This window comes from Rissa tridactyla, chromosome 21 (genome assembly GCF_028500815.1).
Source record: "Rissa tridactyla isolate bRisTri1 chromosome 21, bRisTri1.patW.cur.20221130, whole genome shotgun sequence".
In the NCBI taxonomy this organism is placed as follows: Eukaryota; Metazoa; Chordata; class Aves; order Charadriiformes; family Laridae; genus Rissa; species Rissa tridactyla.
The window spans coordinates 2,906,475-2,919,430 of record NC_071486.1 but is presented as its reverse complement, the minus strand read 5'-3'; the positions used below and the strand labels follow the sequence as shown (position 1 = coordinate 2,919,430).

At 46.1% G+C, this 12,956-nt stretch overlaps 1 protein-coding gene across 4 annotated transcripts in view; it reads left to right on the top strand.

Moving 5' to 3' along the window:
* Positions 1 to 12,844, top strand: part of BLTP3A (bridge-like lipid transfer protein family member 3A) — a 34,963-nt gene extending 22,119 nt beyond the window's left edge. For 3 of the 4 annotated variants that reach the window (XM_054181177.1, XM_054181175.1, XM_054181178.1), the window contains exons 12-21: positions 269 to 410; positions 927 to 1,120; positions 1,749 to 3,295; positions 3,533 to 3,729; positions 4,251 to 4,402; positions 4,509 to 4,656; positions 5,587 to 5,858; positions 6,724 to 6,832; positions 7,428 to 7,543; positions 8,937 to 12,844. In XM_054181177.1, coding sequence (XP_054037152.1) covers positions 269 to 410; positions 927 to 1,120; positions 1,749 to 3,295; positions 3,533 to 3,729; positions 4,251 to 4,402; positions 4,509 to 4,656; positions 5,587 to 5,858; positions 6,724 to 6,832; positions 7,428 to 7,543; positions 8,937 to 9,062 — 3,003 coding nt within the window. In that variant the 3' untranslated portion in view covers positions 9,063 to 12,844. Of the gene's footprint in view, positions 1 to 268; positions 411 to 926; positions 1,121 to 1,748; positions 3,296 to 3,532; positions 3,730 to 4,250; positions 4,403 to 4,508; positions 4,657 to 5,586; positions 5,859 to 6,723; positions 6,833 to 7,427; positions 7,544 to 8,936 lie in introns of those variants that run through there. The other variant, XR_008463268.1, reaches the window with a different exon arrangement.
* The last annotated feature ends 112 nt before the right edge of the window (positions 12,845 to 12,956 follow it).

The following is a 12,956-nucleotide window of genomic DNA, read 5'->3' as shown; positions in this document are numbered from 1 at the left end:
AACAGGTTTCATTTCTGTGTATTCACGTCACCTAATTCTGGTTGTCATGGCTCTTACTAGCAGTGACGGGAGACACAAAGAACTAAACTCCCTCAAAGGAGAGGAGTTGGCACTATTAGCAGGTAGGAAGAAGGTTTATTTTTACTTGAAAGCAGAGTATGTTTGATGTGTAAATGAGATGGATTGAACACAGGAGGCTGCAGGGTTACTAGGACAATTTGCTTTGCCAAATTTGAATTCTGCACAACTGCTTACATTGTGTTTTCAGGTTTCTACAGCTGGTCAACAAAGTAAGAAACCCTCCACCTTGCTTTCATGTAGTAGAAAATTCTTCAAACTTCCTGATCAGGTCTCTGCGATCCATATTGAATTCACAGAGTATTACTTCCCAGACAATCAGGACTTTCCAGGTAATACACCAAGGTTAGCACCTTCTTTCCTAAGTTTCTTAAAGAATCAGTTAACTCTTAATTCTTTAGGTCTGTTAATCCTGTTACATACTCTCCGGGTGTCTGTTTTTGTTTAGTGTTCTGCTGTTTGCCTTTCTAATATTTTTTTCTTGCCTGTGGGAAAGTGGGATAGAGTTCGCCTAGTGCAAAATGTGGAGGCAAAGTTGTGCTTGCAAAATAGTGTATCCAGGAATGTATGGAAGGAGCTGCCGTGTCTGCCCAGCTCCTGGGGTTCTGCCTCATTCATTAGTGCTGGAGTAGGATTGTAGGGTGCTTGGAGTGCTCTGCAGATGGCTTGATGTGAGACCTGGAACACCTCATTTCTCTGCACCACAGCTTCTCTCTTTCATCAAGGGATCCGTCTTCCAGTGGGTGTTGAAGCCCTCTGTGTTGGTGTTGTCAGTGCAGCTGAGCTGCAGACCGCTTGAACTGCCTTTTCTGCTATTGTTAATCTGCCTCAATTCTCTTTCATTCTAGTTCCATGCCCAAACCTGTATGTACAGCTGAATGGCTTGACGCTGACCCTGGATACAGCAAGCGTGCTCTGGATAAACCTCTTCTGTCTGGATCTTTACCGCAGCTTGGAGCAGTTCAAAGCCATCTATAAGCTGGAGGATTCACGGAAGCGCGATGAGCATTTTGATGTTCGACTGGATGGCTTCCGGCTGAAGGTACCATTCATTTCATTCCTTTTCCAGTCTTCAGTGTTCTCTCCCTCTCTGTTGTGGAAGGAACATGAGACCAGGACATAGCTGGAGTGCTAGACCAGAATAGGCAGGCAAGTCAGTATTTATGAAAACAGTTTCAAGGAGAAATTGGTGGTTCAGGTAGTCAAAAGTTGTTCTCTGGCCTTTGGAAACCACTGTGACTCTCATACCGTTCCCAATGGGCCTACATCTTCTGGATTGACATCCTATGGTGTTTGTCATTGACTGCCCTTGATAGCAGTTTCATGAGGTGTCTTAAAGTCCTGAAAGATAGTAAGTCCTCGCAGAGAAAGATCAAAGCGAATGTTGTAAGTTGAGCTGCTACGTAAGCCATGGATGGTAAAAGAACCTAAAATAAAACTCAGTTTAAATTCCCTTGTGTCTGATTCTTCTTCTGTGATTTGTAAGTCTTATTTATTTTTTCAAATAGGGATAAGTTGAGATTCTAGTCCAGCTCCTGGGATTTTGGTAGAGACCAAGACTTTTCAATTGTTTATATATTCTGCAGCTGACCTTCTGTGTAAATGGCCAGGATAAGCCGCTGTTAATTTCCCTTCTCAGTGCATTACTTGTAATGTCTTTCTCTGTGTAGCTTAATGTCCCCGTGGAGAAGAAAGTCACTGACCATCAAGATCGTCCACAGATGCTCTGCGTTTGCACGTCAGAGATGACTGTCACCAACACCCGCCATGCTCCCTTTTGCACCTGCCAGGACCTCCAGAGCCTCTTCCGTAAATTTGCCAGTTCAGAATTCTTCCACTCCAGCTACACTAAGTTCCCAAGGTCTCAGGACAATTTCAGCCTGCTCCACACCCTTTTCTTGCGCCATGCGTATGAGGTAGATGATAAGCCTCAGAAGCATCCAGGCTTTCCCCAGCTGCTACACAAAACCTCTGCCTCTGAAGATCTGTGGTCTATGAATTTCGCTGAGCTCTCCCTGGACTTCGAGGGGGCTGAAAGCTCCAAGGGCAGAGCCCTTAGCTTTATTGACCCTTTTCCCCTTTCCATTTGGGCCTGCCTTCCCAAGAGATGGGGGCAAGCTCAAATATCTAAACGACAGGAACTGGCTGCCTCTGAGCTGAAAATCAAGCCTTCTGCCAGCTTTAGCAATCACTCCAAGAAAGAGAACCTGCCCAAAGAACATGGGGTTTGTCAAAGATCAAAGACTGACCAGGATCTGAAGAACATCTCTAAGGCCCCAGAGACAATGGATGTTCTGGGAGAATCTGACAGTGAAATTGATGATGGAGTAGATGAGAAGGAGCTGGAAGCCTCTGCTGATATCCATGTGCTTGTGTCCTCATCTGTTCATGTCAAAGTTCGTCTCAACCACTATCAATACTTGGTGCTGCTCAGGATGAGAGAAGTTCTGCAAACGCTACAGGAGCAGTTGGCCCAAGATACCCAGGAAGCGATGGGGTCTCCTTTAGATCCCATGTCTGCCTGTGTAGGAGTTGTGTTCCATAGTGCCGAAGTGTCCCTACTCATGAACCCTGTGCCAGGGGTCTTGGAACCCAGATCCCTGGACTCAGACACAACAAGCCTGATTGAGTCTGAGCTCTCTCCTTCAGACAGCAAGGAGGGGCTGGCAGCTGAAGAGAAGGAGCTGAAATCAGAGACCAGTTCAGAGAAGGGAATATGCAGTACCTCAGAGGTCCCAGAGGACAGTGGCATTGAAAACACAGGTACCAGTGTAACCAGTGTACCGGTGGAGACACTCCCAAGATCTGCAAGTGATGGAGCTCTGACTGCAGCTCCACATAGTAAGAGCATAGAGGAGAAAGTTCTGATAGAGGAAGCACATGAAGCTGTGGAAGCCCTGGCTGCAGAAAGACCAGCAGAGACCAGCAGCCATCCTCAGAGCCCTCCTGCTCTCCCTTCCAGCCCAACCTCGGACACGCAGCCCTTGGGGAGAGGAAACATCAATCTCAATGGCCAGGCAGAACTCATCCCTTTGAGGAACATAGAGGTGGAGTTGTCTAGTGCACTGCATATCACAAAGGATGCCACGAAGGAAGCTCTGCACGTGACTATGGACCTCACCAAAGAAGCCATGTCTATAACAAAAGACGCTCTGAGCCTGAGCCGGGAGAAGATGACCTCCACCATGCAGAAGATGCTCTCTCTCCCCCCAGCCAAGTGAGTGGGCCATCCTCCTGTGCTTCACCATAGCAGCAGCAAGGCTGCTGGCGAGGGGGGAAATGTAGACCGACTGCTCCCTTTCCATATAATTTGGATTAGAGAGAGGTTAGATCTTCATCTCTTGGGCGTGGTCTAAATACACTAAAGTCTGACTTGCAAGTGTTCAGAGTCCAGCCCAATATCTGTATAACCTGGAGGCTAAGCTGTTTGCCTTTATCGCTTCTTTTTTGGTAGGGATTCTGTGCCCAAAGCAGAAGAGGGAGCAGTGACTCCAGGCGGGGGTGGCAGTAGCCGAATGCGTTTCTTTTCCATGAAGAGGACAGCATCCCAGCATTCCTTTGACACCACATCCGTGGATGGGAGTGGCCCTGAGGATGGGCTGTCTGTGGACAGCGATGGCAGTGACGGCTTTGTGATGCTCACGGATTCTGGTAACGGGCTTGGCTTTATCCTCTGCCTCACTCTTAGTTCACATCAGTGAACGGTTTTCTGCCGTGGGCAATTGAGTCGTGCCGTGTTTGTATGGAATTCACTTGTGCCGCTCTTTCTTTTTGAAGGTCAAGAGTAGTTCGCCCACAATGGTTCTTCCTGCTTTTATAGGTGCCTTTTCTTTGAGATGAGGAGTATAAATGAGTGGGGAGGGTGACCTCTGCACATAACGTACTAGAGCAAGGACTGTGAATGTGTGTAGGTGGTTGGATGGTACACAGCATTTAGGAGGGATTTAGTAAAGGCTGGTTGGAAATAGGGTACACTCACTGAGCGTTTCAGTGGACATCTTATGCTTCAGCTCTGTGTTGCTTAAATTCATCTGAGGAGCTGGAGAGGGTTCCCTAGAGGATGGCATAGGCTGATAAGCCATGAGATTCAGGCAGATACTGCTCATCATGACTTCTAAAAAACCAGAAAAAGAAACAGAATTGAGGAGTTGTTGTTGTTGCTTCCATTTCAGAACCCAGCCTGGACCCTCTTCCCTCAGGGCATCTTCCTCAGGTCCACAATGACACAGGCAGTAGAGGAAGCCTGATGGCAGAGGACGAGGGTGGAGCGTCTCCTGAAATAAACAGCTCCACTTCACAGAGTGAAGACCCTAGCCTTCAGCTGGTCAGAGTTCTGTTCCTTTTCACTGTAATATTGTCTTTAAGCGAATCTGGAAGCAAACTGTGCGGTGGTTTGTTTCAATAAATGAGCTTGTCACTTGCTGTTTTAGGTGTCTGTCCTCGTGTTGAAGATGAATGAGGTGAACTGTGGAATAGAGGCACGAGGTGATGATTTGTCTGTTGCTTTACAAATAATGAGTGTGGTTCCAGAGCAACTGAACAACGTTGGAATGTGGCAGTATTTGCGTGGTTATCTGGGTAAGATGCTGGCTCTTGGAGTCTGCTGCTTTTAGAGCTTCACTTTTATAAATGGCTTTATACTGGCCACCCTCAGGGAATATTCCATTTTAACTGGTATTTAAGTGTTAATGTTTTTAGCGTATTTAGAATTGAATATGACTTGTGTGTGAGGGAATGTGAATGCTAAAAATCTACCTGTCAGTGATTCAAACCTGGTATTTGAAAGATGTTTTCAAAGTGCTTACGCAGTCAGCTCTATAGTGCCTAGTAATCATTGACTGGGATTTTTTTAATTGTTGCTAGGATACATGAAATAAATAAAAGAGTAAATAAAGCTATCTAGGGAAACCCTGAAGTTATTCCTGTCCTGAGAATAATGCTTCTGGGCTAGTGTACTTCCCCAGCCTAAATTCGAATTACAATAAAAAATAAAAAAATAAATACAAAACCAAAAGCAATCAACCAACCAAAAAAAACCCAACCCGACTCCATACAAATGAAACCAAAAGCAGCTATAACTGTAAAAGCAGTTCTTGGACTGTTGATCCTTCCCTTAATAGTACTGCCTGTGGCCACGAGGGGGCAAAGTGGAATACAAGCTTTTGGGTAGCGTTGAGGCCCGCGGAAAGGCTGATGAGCTCTGGAGAGCCGAGTGGTGAGTGAGTTTGGTCAACTCCTGTATGTGCAAAACGAAAGCTAGTTTTAAAGTGCGTTGAGATGGTAAGAGAGAGGGATGCATCTGAGGGCTTAAATGGTCCAGTTCTGGGGTTAGTTTCTGAGTCGTTTGAAATTTGGATTAATTTCATGCAAAGGATGTTTTTGGACTGCTGTCATTGTGAACTTGACTGTGTTCTGCAGCTGGACAGTAAATGGCTTTCCAAGATACCTATTTTGAGCCTATATCTTATTACTGGTGCTGTCTTCTGCAATGAGACCTTTCTTCTATAGCTCTAGGAGATCCAGATGTAGAGAAGCCTTCAGTCCCTGAAGCTAGTAAGACCCAGCCAGAAGTGTGCTTGCGTCTTGAAGTAGGACCTAGTGCTGCTGTGCATTCACCACTCGCTGTTCAGAACGGCTTCCTTCATATGCTGGTCCACAGTTACACAGCAGAGTTCTTCATGTCCTTCCTTACCAACCTTGGCCCCTTCCTTGAGGATGAAATAATCCCAGAGGTGATGCCCATGGAGATAGAAGTTGTGGATGCCAAAATCACGTTGAAGGTGAGTGGCAAACCAGAGATTCCCCCCAGGATGGCAGCCTGGGCAGAGCTCACTTGCAAAATTCTGCTTGGGAAAGGATGCTGTGGGATTTCTGTGGGCCTCTGTAGAGGTCCTGTTTTCCTGATACTGTTTTATTTTGCTTCTAAAAGTGCCTTAGGGTTGAACAAGTAACACGGTAGAACTGAGTGATCAGACTGTGGAGAAATAGGAGCCTGACATTCGGATTCTCTCCGCAGCTTTGTTGATGACCTGTTTTGCAGACTCAAAGGAAAGAATTAAATGCCTCTTCCTCCAAGTGCTTGTGTGAAACGGGAAATATTTGACCTTTTCTGTAAGCATTTAGAGAATTACAGATGGAAAACATTATGTAAGAGCTGGGCGATATTTAGGAGAGGGGCACTGACAGAATTTAATGGTTAAACCTTTTCAAAAGCAGTGCTTTGGCTCCATTGACGAGCAGGAACCACCGTTGCTGCACAGCAGCATGAAAATCTCCAGACTAAGGGATATTGGCTTTTTTTGGCTTAAGGAATATTGGCTAGGGGTTTGAATCAGGAATTTGTAGGAGGACAACTGTGAGAGAAGCCTTCAGGGTGATGGTCGTAGGCCTCTCCTCAGCCTTTATTATGGATATGGTAGAACTTGGTTCTGGTTTGTGGGAGTGCTTTCTACACAGGTTCAGACTCACATGCAGCCTTGTATACAAAGGCAGGCTTTTCCATATGGTGGGTGACCTTGGTGAGCTCTGGCAGAGCTGCCAATCTGTAATGCTGTTCCTGTGAAGCCTGGGGGCAAGGGGAATCCTTTGCAGAGTTGCCAGAGCTGTCACAGAAGTTAATCTCTTCTCTGCTTTGTTTTTTTCCAGGATGACAGCCCCCGGGTATACCCTACCTCCCCTGGCCCTGTTCCTATCACCTTGGCAGTAGATCATGTCATTGTGAAGCGCAGAGATGATGGCGTGTTCTATCTAACAGGTCAGCAACATTGGGAAACTTGTTTTATTCTCCCCTGATGCTCCCCAGGCTGTGCTGGAGGTAGCGCTCTGCTGTGACTGGTGCTGGAGGAGATTGGAACTGAAATGTGATCGTTGCTGCAGGGAAGGATGGGCTCTGGCGTGTGAGCAGTCCCTGCTTCTGTTCTCTGCAGTCACTTCTGCCAGAATGGGCAAATAATCTTCTGTCCTCAGTGCAAGCACCCAGGTCCTTTGGCTGCTCTGCCTTGATAATCTCTGGCTGCATGCATTCCTGCCTCCCTAGCTCTTGCTGCTTTTGTTGTTTTGTTTGGACAGCAAATTTGATACCTCGGGCAGAACAGGTTAATACCTAAAATAATGCACTGGCAGCCTGAATTCATGCCTGATGTTTATTTGAGCTCGCACAGTCAGGACAGATTACTGCTTCTTCCCTTGCTTTAGTTTCTCCATTTTAAAATGGGAATGATATTTTTTTCCCCTGTTTAAAAAGAGGCGAAAAAAAGAGGGGAAAAAAAAAAGCTAAAGCTATTATTTTTGTTCTGAGAACCCTATTGTGTAAATGTCCACACCTGGATGTTTTCTATGCTTCTTTCCAGCTCTGCAAGGGGAGGGCTCACTGAAACAGGAAAAACCTGTGTCAGTTCTCCAGGAACAGAAGGCCCCAGCGGAGTGTGTCTTGGCAGCCCCGGCAGCAGGAGCACGTGGACTGCAGGTGAGTCACTGCTGCCTGTTGCTGTCTGGACAGCTAGATAGCTGGCAGTAGCCTGGAAAATTAAGTCTTTTGTCTTCATGTGTTTGCAGTTACTGGTAGGTGTGGTGTGCTGCAGACAGGGAGAGCACACAAAAGCAGCCTGTACCTCCTTTTACAAGCATTCAGAGAAGTAAGGATACCTTGCCCAGCATAAATTCCTCTTGTTCCCTTTCAGAAATCTGGGTTTTTTTCTGATTGGCTCCATCTCCACACTATGTCCGGTTCCTTGTTAGACAAGCAGGAATCGGGAGGGTCCCACAAAGAAAGGACATGCTTTGTCAGACTAAAATAAGCTTTGCAGCCGGGGAATTTCAAGTTGCCTGAAGTTTCTGCTGTTCAGTTTGAACTCCCTTTCCATTTTGATCTGTATACATGAATGCCAGATAGCTGGTTTATTTTTAAATATACAGTGTTCTCTACTTGGACTTCCAGTTTGATGCCAGGTCTGCTTGGTAAATTGATCACTTGTTATGGAAAAATACATATTAAAGGAGCAACGTGGCTGACTAGATACAGAACTGGACTGGGACTCTGGATTCTGTTCATTAGTTGGTGACACATCACTTCATTTCTCATCTGTCTCTCTTCCACTTAGCGCAGAGACTTCCTCTTCTTCCCATTCATAGCATCTTGTGAAACAGGGCCCTGACGAGAACTGGGGCACATAAGCTGCTGCGATGCTTAGCTTCATTTTGTTTTCTGGTGTTATTGAACTTCATAGCAACAAATACAAAGGCTAAATTCTTGAGTAAAAGTATTTGAGAGCCCAAGGAAAAACTCCTGTGCCATGAAACTGCAGTGGGATTCCACTGTTGAGGACAGAATCAACTTTGTTCGTGGAGGCAAGAAACAGACAGACGCCAGGCATCTGCTTGCTCCAGCTATCATTGCCATTTTAACAAATCTTTAGAGCTGTGTTGGGACCCCTTACGAAAGAAGAATGCAGATCAGAGCCTTTTTTTTTTTAATGCTTATTTTGTATAGTTATCTTCAGCCAGAATCAACTAGCTGCTTTGCAGGACAAAACCGTGCCCCCTGCAAGTCTTGTTCCTATGCCTAGAAACATGAAGGGAAGTCTTGGGAGAAAACAGTCCTTAGGCAGCCGTCACTGGCAGCCTGAGCTGGCTCTAATGACAGGTAGGGAAGTCATCAGGCACCACTTGGCAAGTATTTTTGCAACTCAAACTGGGTCACGTTGTCAGTGAGCTTTGTGTGGTTGTGTCACATAGTGTAATTCAGCTCAAAAGCTCCTGCTTTGGTTTTCCTCTTTGAACGTATTGGTGTAGTCAGATCTGCCCTGCTGCTTACCTTTTGGAAACTCCTGGTTTGTTTGTTCTCTGTTTGTCTCTTGTAGCTAAAGGAAGTGCCAGAATTGCAGAGAGAGCTTCAGACCATGAAACTAGCCCTTGCAGAAGCCAACATGGACAAGGCTCGCCTTCTGCAGGAAATTAGGAAATACAATCCCCTCTTCCAGCTTTGACAGAGAAGGCACAGGCTGCAGCTGTTCAGGAGGAGTGGAGACCACCACCAGCACTAAGGCGGCTAGTTTGATTTTTATTGCTGCTAAACAGGTCAACCTCCTGGAGACTGATCGCCTCAAAGAATGGAAACCAACGGTGATTGCAAAATGAACTTGAAAGAGGGAGAAGGGAAGGAAGGCCTGGCTGAGCATCAGGGAAGGAACGAGGAGGAGTTATCTGTTTGCAACCACTTTTCTCTGCCCTGGCAGTATGGTGCTGCCTCTATCACTGAACCAGGGTAGTGGTCAGCCTACAAACAAAAGGTCAGAAGCTGGGGGGACACCCCATGTCTCTTCATCCATGGATGGTGGTGACAGTGTGCTTTCAGCCTTCAGCTTTCATGGTACCATCTAGAGGTGGCCCATGCTGGGGTTTCGGCTTCTTTCAGCCTTCCTCGTTGTGTTCTTGCCCAATCACGCATGCCAAAGAACACAGCGAGAGGAGCATAGTTACTTCACCACATCAAGGAGTGACAGAGAATAGGTATGGCAGAAAACATTGCTCAGAGCTCTGATGTCAAAGCATGTGTACTAACACATGAAAAACAGAAGCGTGGGAGGTCAGTGGGTGTGGGAGACGCAGGAGGGATTTCCCCCGCTGGAGGAACAGGGATACAGCTCCTTATTTCCTCAAGAATAGGGTCAGGATAGTAAAGAGATTCCTTCAGCTGCTTCTTTCACCAGTGATTTTTTGTGTCAAGGCAGAATTGGTAGTATATTAGACTTCAGTCTAGTCTAGTCTGACTTAATCCCGCAATGTTTGGCTTTATTGATGTAGAAACGCAAAGGAATTAATTTATTTCATTACAAAGCACTGTTTAAACTTTCTTTAATTTTACTGTCAAAGAACAGGGATGGAGGAAGTAGATTAAGTCACGAATGAGATCACCTATGCATTTTCTTTGGGATGCATGCGGTCCTGAGACCATTGTATGCCAGAGTTTCACCGGTGGAGAGCGGGAGAGCAGTACTGGCTGCACAAGGAAGTTGCTGTCTGCGTTCCTACACGCTTGTGTATTTTTATTAGCACTGAGCTTTCGCCTGGTCTTTTAACGGGGATATTGGTGTGTGGGTCAGGAGAAGGGGTGCTGACCAGGCCCCCTTGGGTGGAGCCTGACACTACTGACTGCTCACTATGGGGCGGAGATGGAAGAGTAGCTGTTGGGTTCACCATGGTTTGTGTTCTTGCCTCTTCTGGAGCTGCTTCCCTGACAAAGAGGTTGTCTCTGTGGTCAGTGACTGACTTTAATTTATAAAGAAATAGCCTCTAGAAGTGTGGAGGGGGAAAAAAAGAAGGTAGAAGCTGTTCCAGAGGAGAACTTGCTCTGTGTTCGGATACAAAGGGTGTGAGTTCCAGCCCCCTCTGTGTTATGGATGAACACCCATTCTCTCCCCTGCTATACACAGCATTTTTACTGTGTGCTGAGTTTGTTGGATTTTCTCTTATTTCAAACTTTGATTTGGATTTTTCCAGATGCCTTTTGTGTTCGTGTTAAATGTACCATTTCTGATGCACAGGCTTTTTATTGCACGTAAAACAGGTAGCAATTGCCATACACTAAGTGCTAGGAAAAGTGACAGATTATATGCGATTCCCCTTTATTAATCAGATGAAAATTTCACTTGTCTATGATGCGTAGGTAACCCTTATTGTGTTTTTTAGCTGAACGCACTCCCCAAAACTTGAATGGATTTTTCTATTTTTTTCTATGTAAGCATTACTCCACTGAAATTAGTGTAGCTAAAGTAATACAAGATATTAATCACCCTCACTATGCAAGGAGCAGCCTCTGATTTGCAAGCCATGATGAGCTGAGGCCTGGAAACTACGCAAAAGCAAGCAAATAACTTGGGAGTTAAGTTTGTTTTTCCTACTGTGCTCTTAGATACTTGTCCCTTTGCCCAGCTCTGGAGCTGTTGAACGCTTCCCCTTAACAGGCTCTCCTGAGATCATCTCGGTTCTCCTTTAGCTCTAGGGGAAGCAGGGACGTACTTACAGCGCTAGGCTGGATGCGGGCACGCTGCTGTCTGTGGTTTGCGGAGAGCCAAGAGTGAATTCCTTGTGGTTGGTAGCTTTCACTTTGAAAAACAGAGGGTATATAAGAGAAGGACGGTGATTAAAACAACTGTCACTCTTAAGATCATCATCTTAATTCCGTGTTTGACTCCATTAGGCTGAAGGTAGCTTCGAATAACATCTGTTGGAATTAGTCCTTGTGTGCTGGGTTTGAACAGACAGTTTGGGGCAGGCTGTGCTGCTGGAGTCTGGTATTTCTACCAAGATCTGACTGACCAGTGCCTACAACCAGACATGACAGTGGCAGCCAGAGCCTGACCTTCCTTCTAGAACCTCTGGAAGCAGGCAGCCACTGCTGAATCAAAAGCAGGAATCTTTGCCTTTGGCAGCAGCAAGGGAGCTGAGCTGCAGGAGGCTTCACTCTCAGCACCCGCTTACCTGGGCTGGCTCTGACATTTGGGTGCCGTGGCTTCTGCCAGCTGCTTCCCCCTGGCCACGGGAGAGGATCACTCCTCCTCATTCCTGTCAGACAGCTGGGCTGTCTTCTCCGGAGCACGTTCTGTGCCCCATCCCCTGCTCAACGCAGCCTTTGACAGGATAGATCTGTGGCGCTGCCTGTGATGGAAACACAGGCCTGTTCGCAAGAGGAAAATGCACTTTAACTTTTTAAGCGTCGGCGGGCATTTCCTTCACCAATACTGCCTCGTGCATAGAATAACTCAGAAGTAAAAGCAGGGGTTCCAAAATGCGAGTTATCTTCTGTAGTAAATAAGACTCTTGCTGTGAGCAGTTCTCGTAGCAACAGAGAAAGGAGGTAACAAAGCATCCGTGTATCTAGACTTGCTGTGAAACAAACCTATATGCCAACAGCTCACTGTAAGTACCATTATGAACTGCACAAAGCCCCCAAAGTTGAGCGTTGTTTAGTCCAACCTACATGCTTCTGTGCTTGCTCCCTCTTCCTGTGTGAAGCAAGAAATATAAGAAAGCTTGCCTTAGGTGGAATGCAATGGTATTCTTACTTTTTTTTATTCACTAATTGCTTGAAAATGGGAGGTTTCTTTCTTCTCTCTCACATTTTCATGCCTCTCTGTTTGAGTAGGTGTCTAGCTTCACCTCCAGCCAGCTTGGGAAATGAGTAGGGTGCGAAGGCTTTTCTCAGACATGGTGCCTACTTGCCATGTCCCACGGCTCCCTGCTGCTCCCTCCCATGCCTGCAGACTGAACAGAGCTGGGCCCAGGGTGTTTACAGCAAATTTCTTGCTCCGGTAACTCATGTCAGCTGGTTTTGTTAAAGAATTAAAGCACTTCCACTGTTTTGTTTTCTAGTACCAGTAAAAAGTACTGTAAAACAAAATCCATGTCCTTTGTACAAGGCATATGTGTGGGAGGACAAAAACTCCCCTGTCGCCACTGATGATGATTAGCAAAGTTTACTTTGTAAAGCCTTTATTTAAGGACTCTTTCTGTGTTACGATGAGAGCCAACTTAATCCTTTGTGTAACTACACCACAGTTACCCTAGGAAGAGCACATGGCCTCGGCATCTCTTACATTTAGTTAGAAGCAGCGTGCTCCCAGGGGACTCCTGTATGTACAGGTGGGTAATGTGCAAGTCTGAACTTGGAGTTTTGGGCAGTATTGGAACTTTGTTGCAGTATATTTCCATTCATGCATTTATTGGTTCTATGAACCATGAAAAGAAATAAAACTTGTTAACGTCCTTACAGGCTCTTTGCTGTTTGGTTCCTCCCCCCCTTTCCCTCCCCCTTCACCTTCTTCATTGTCCTGTTTTCTAGACAGCTCCATAAAACACGCTGGGGGAAGAACCACCGAGCA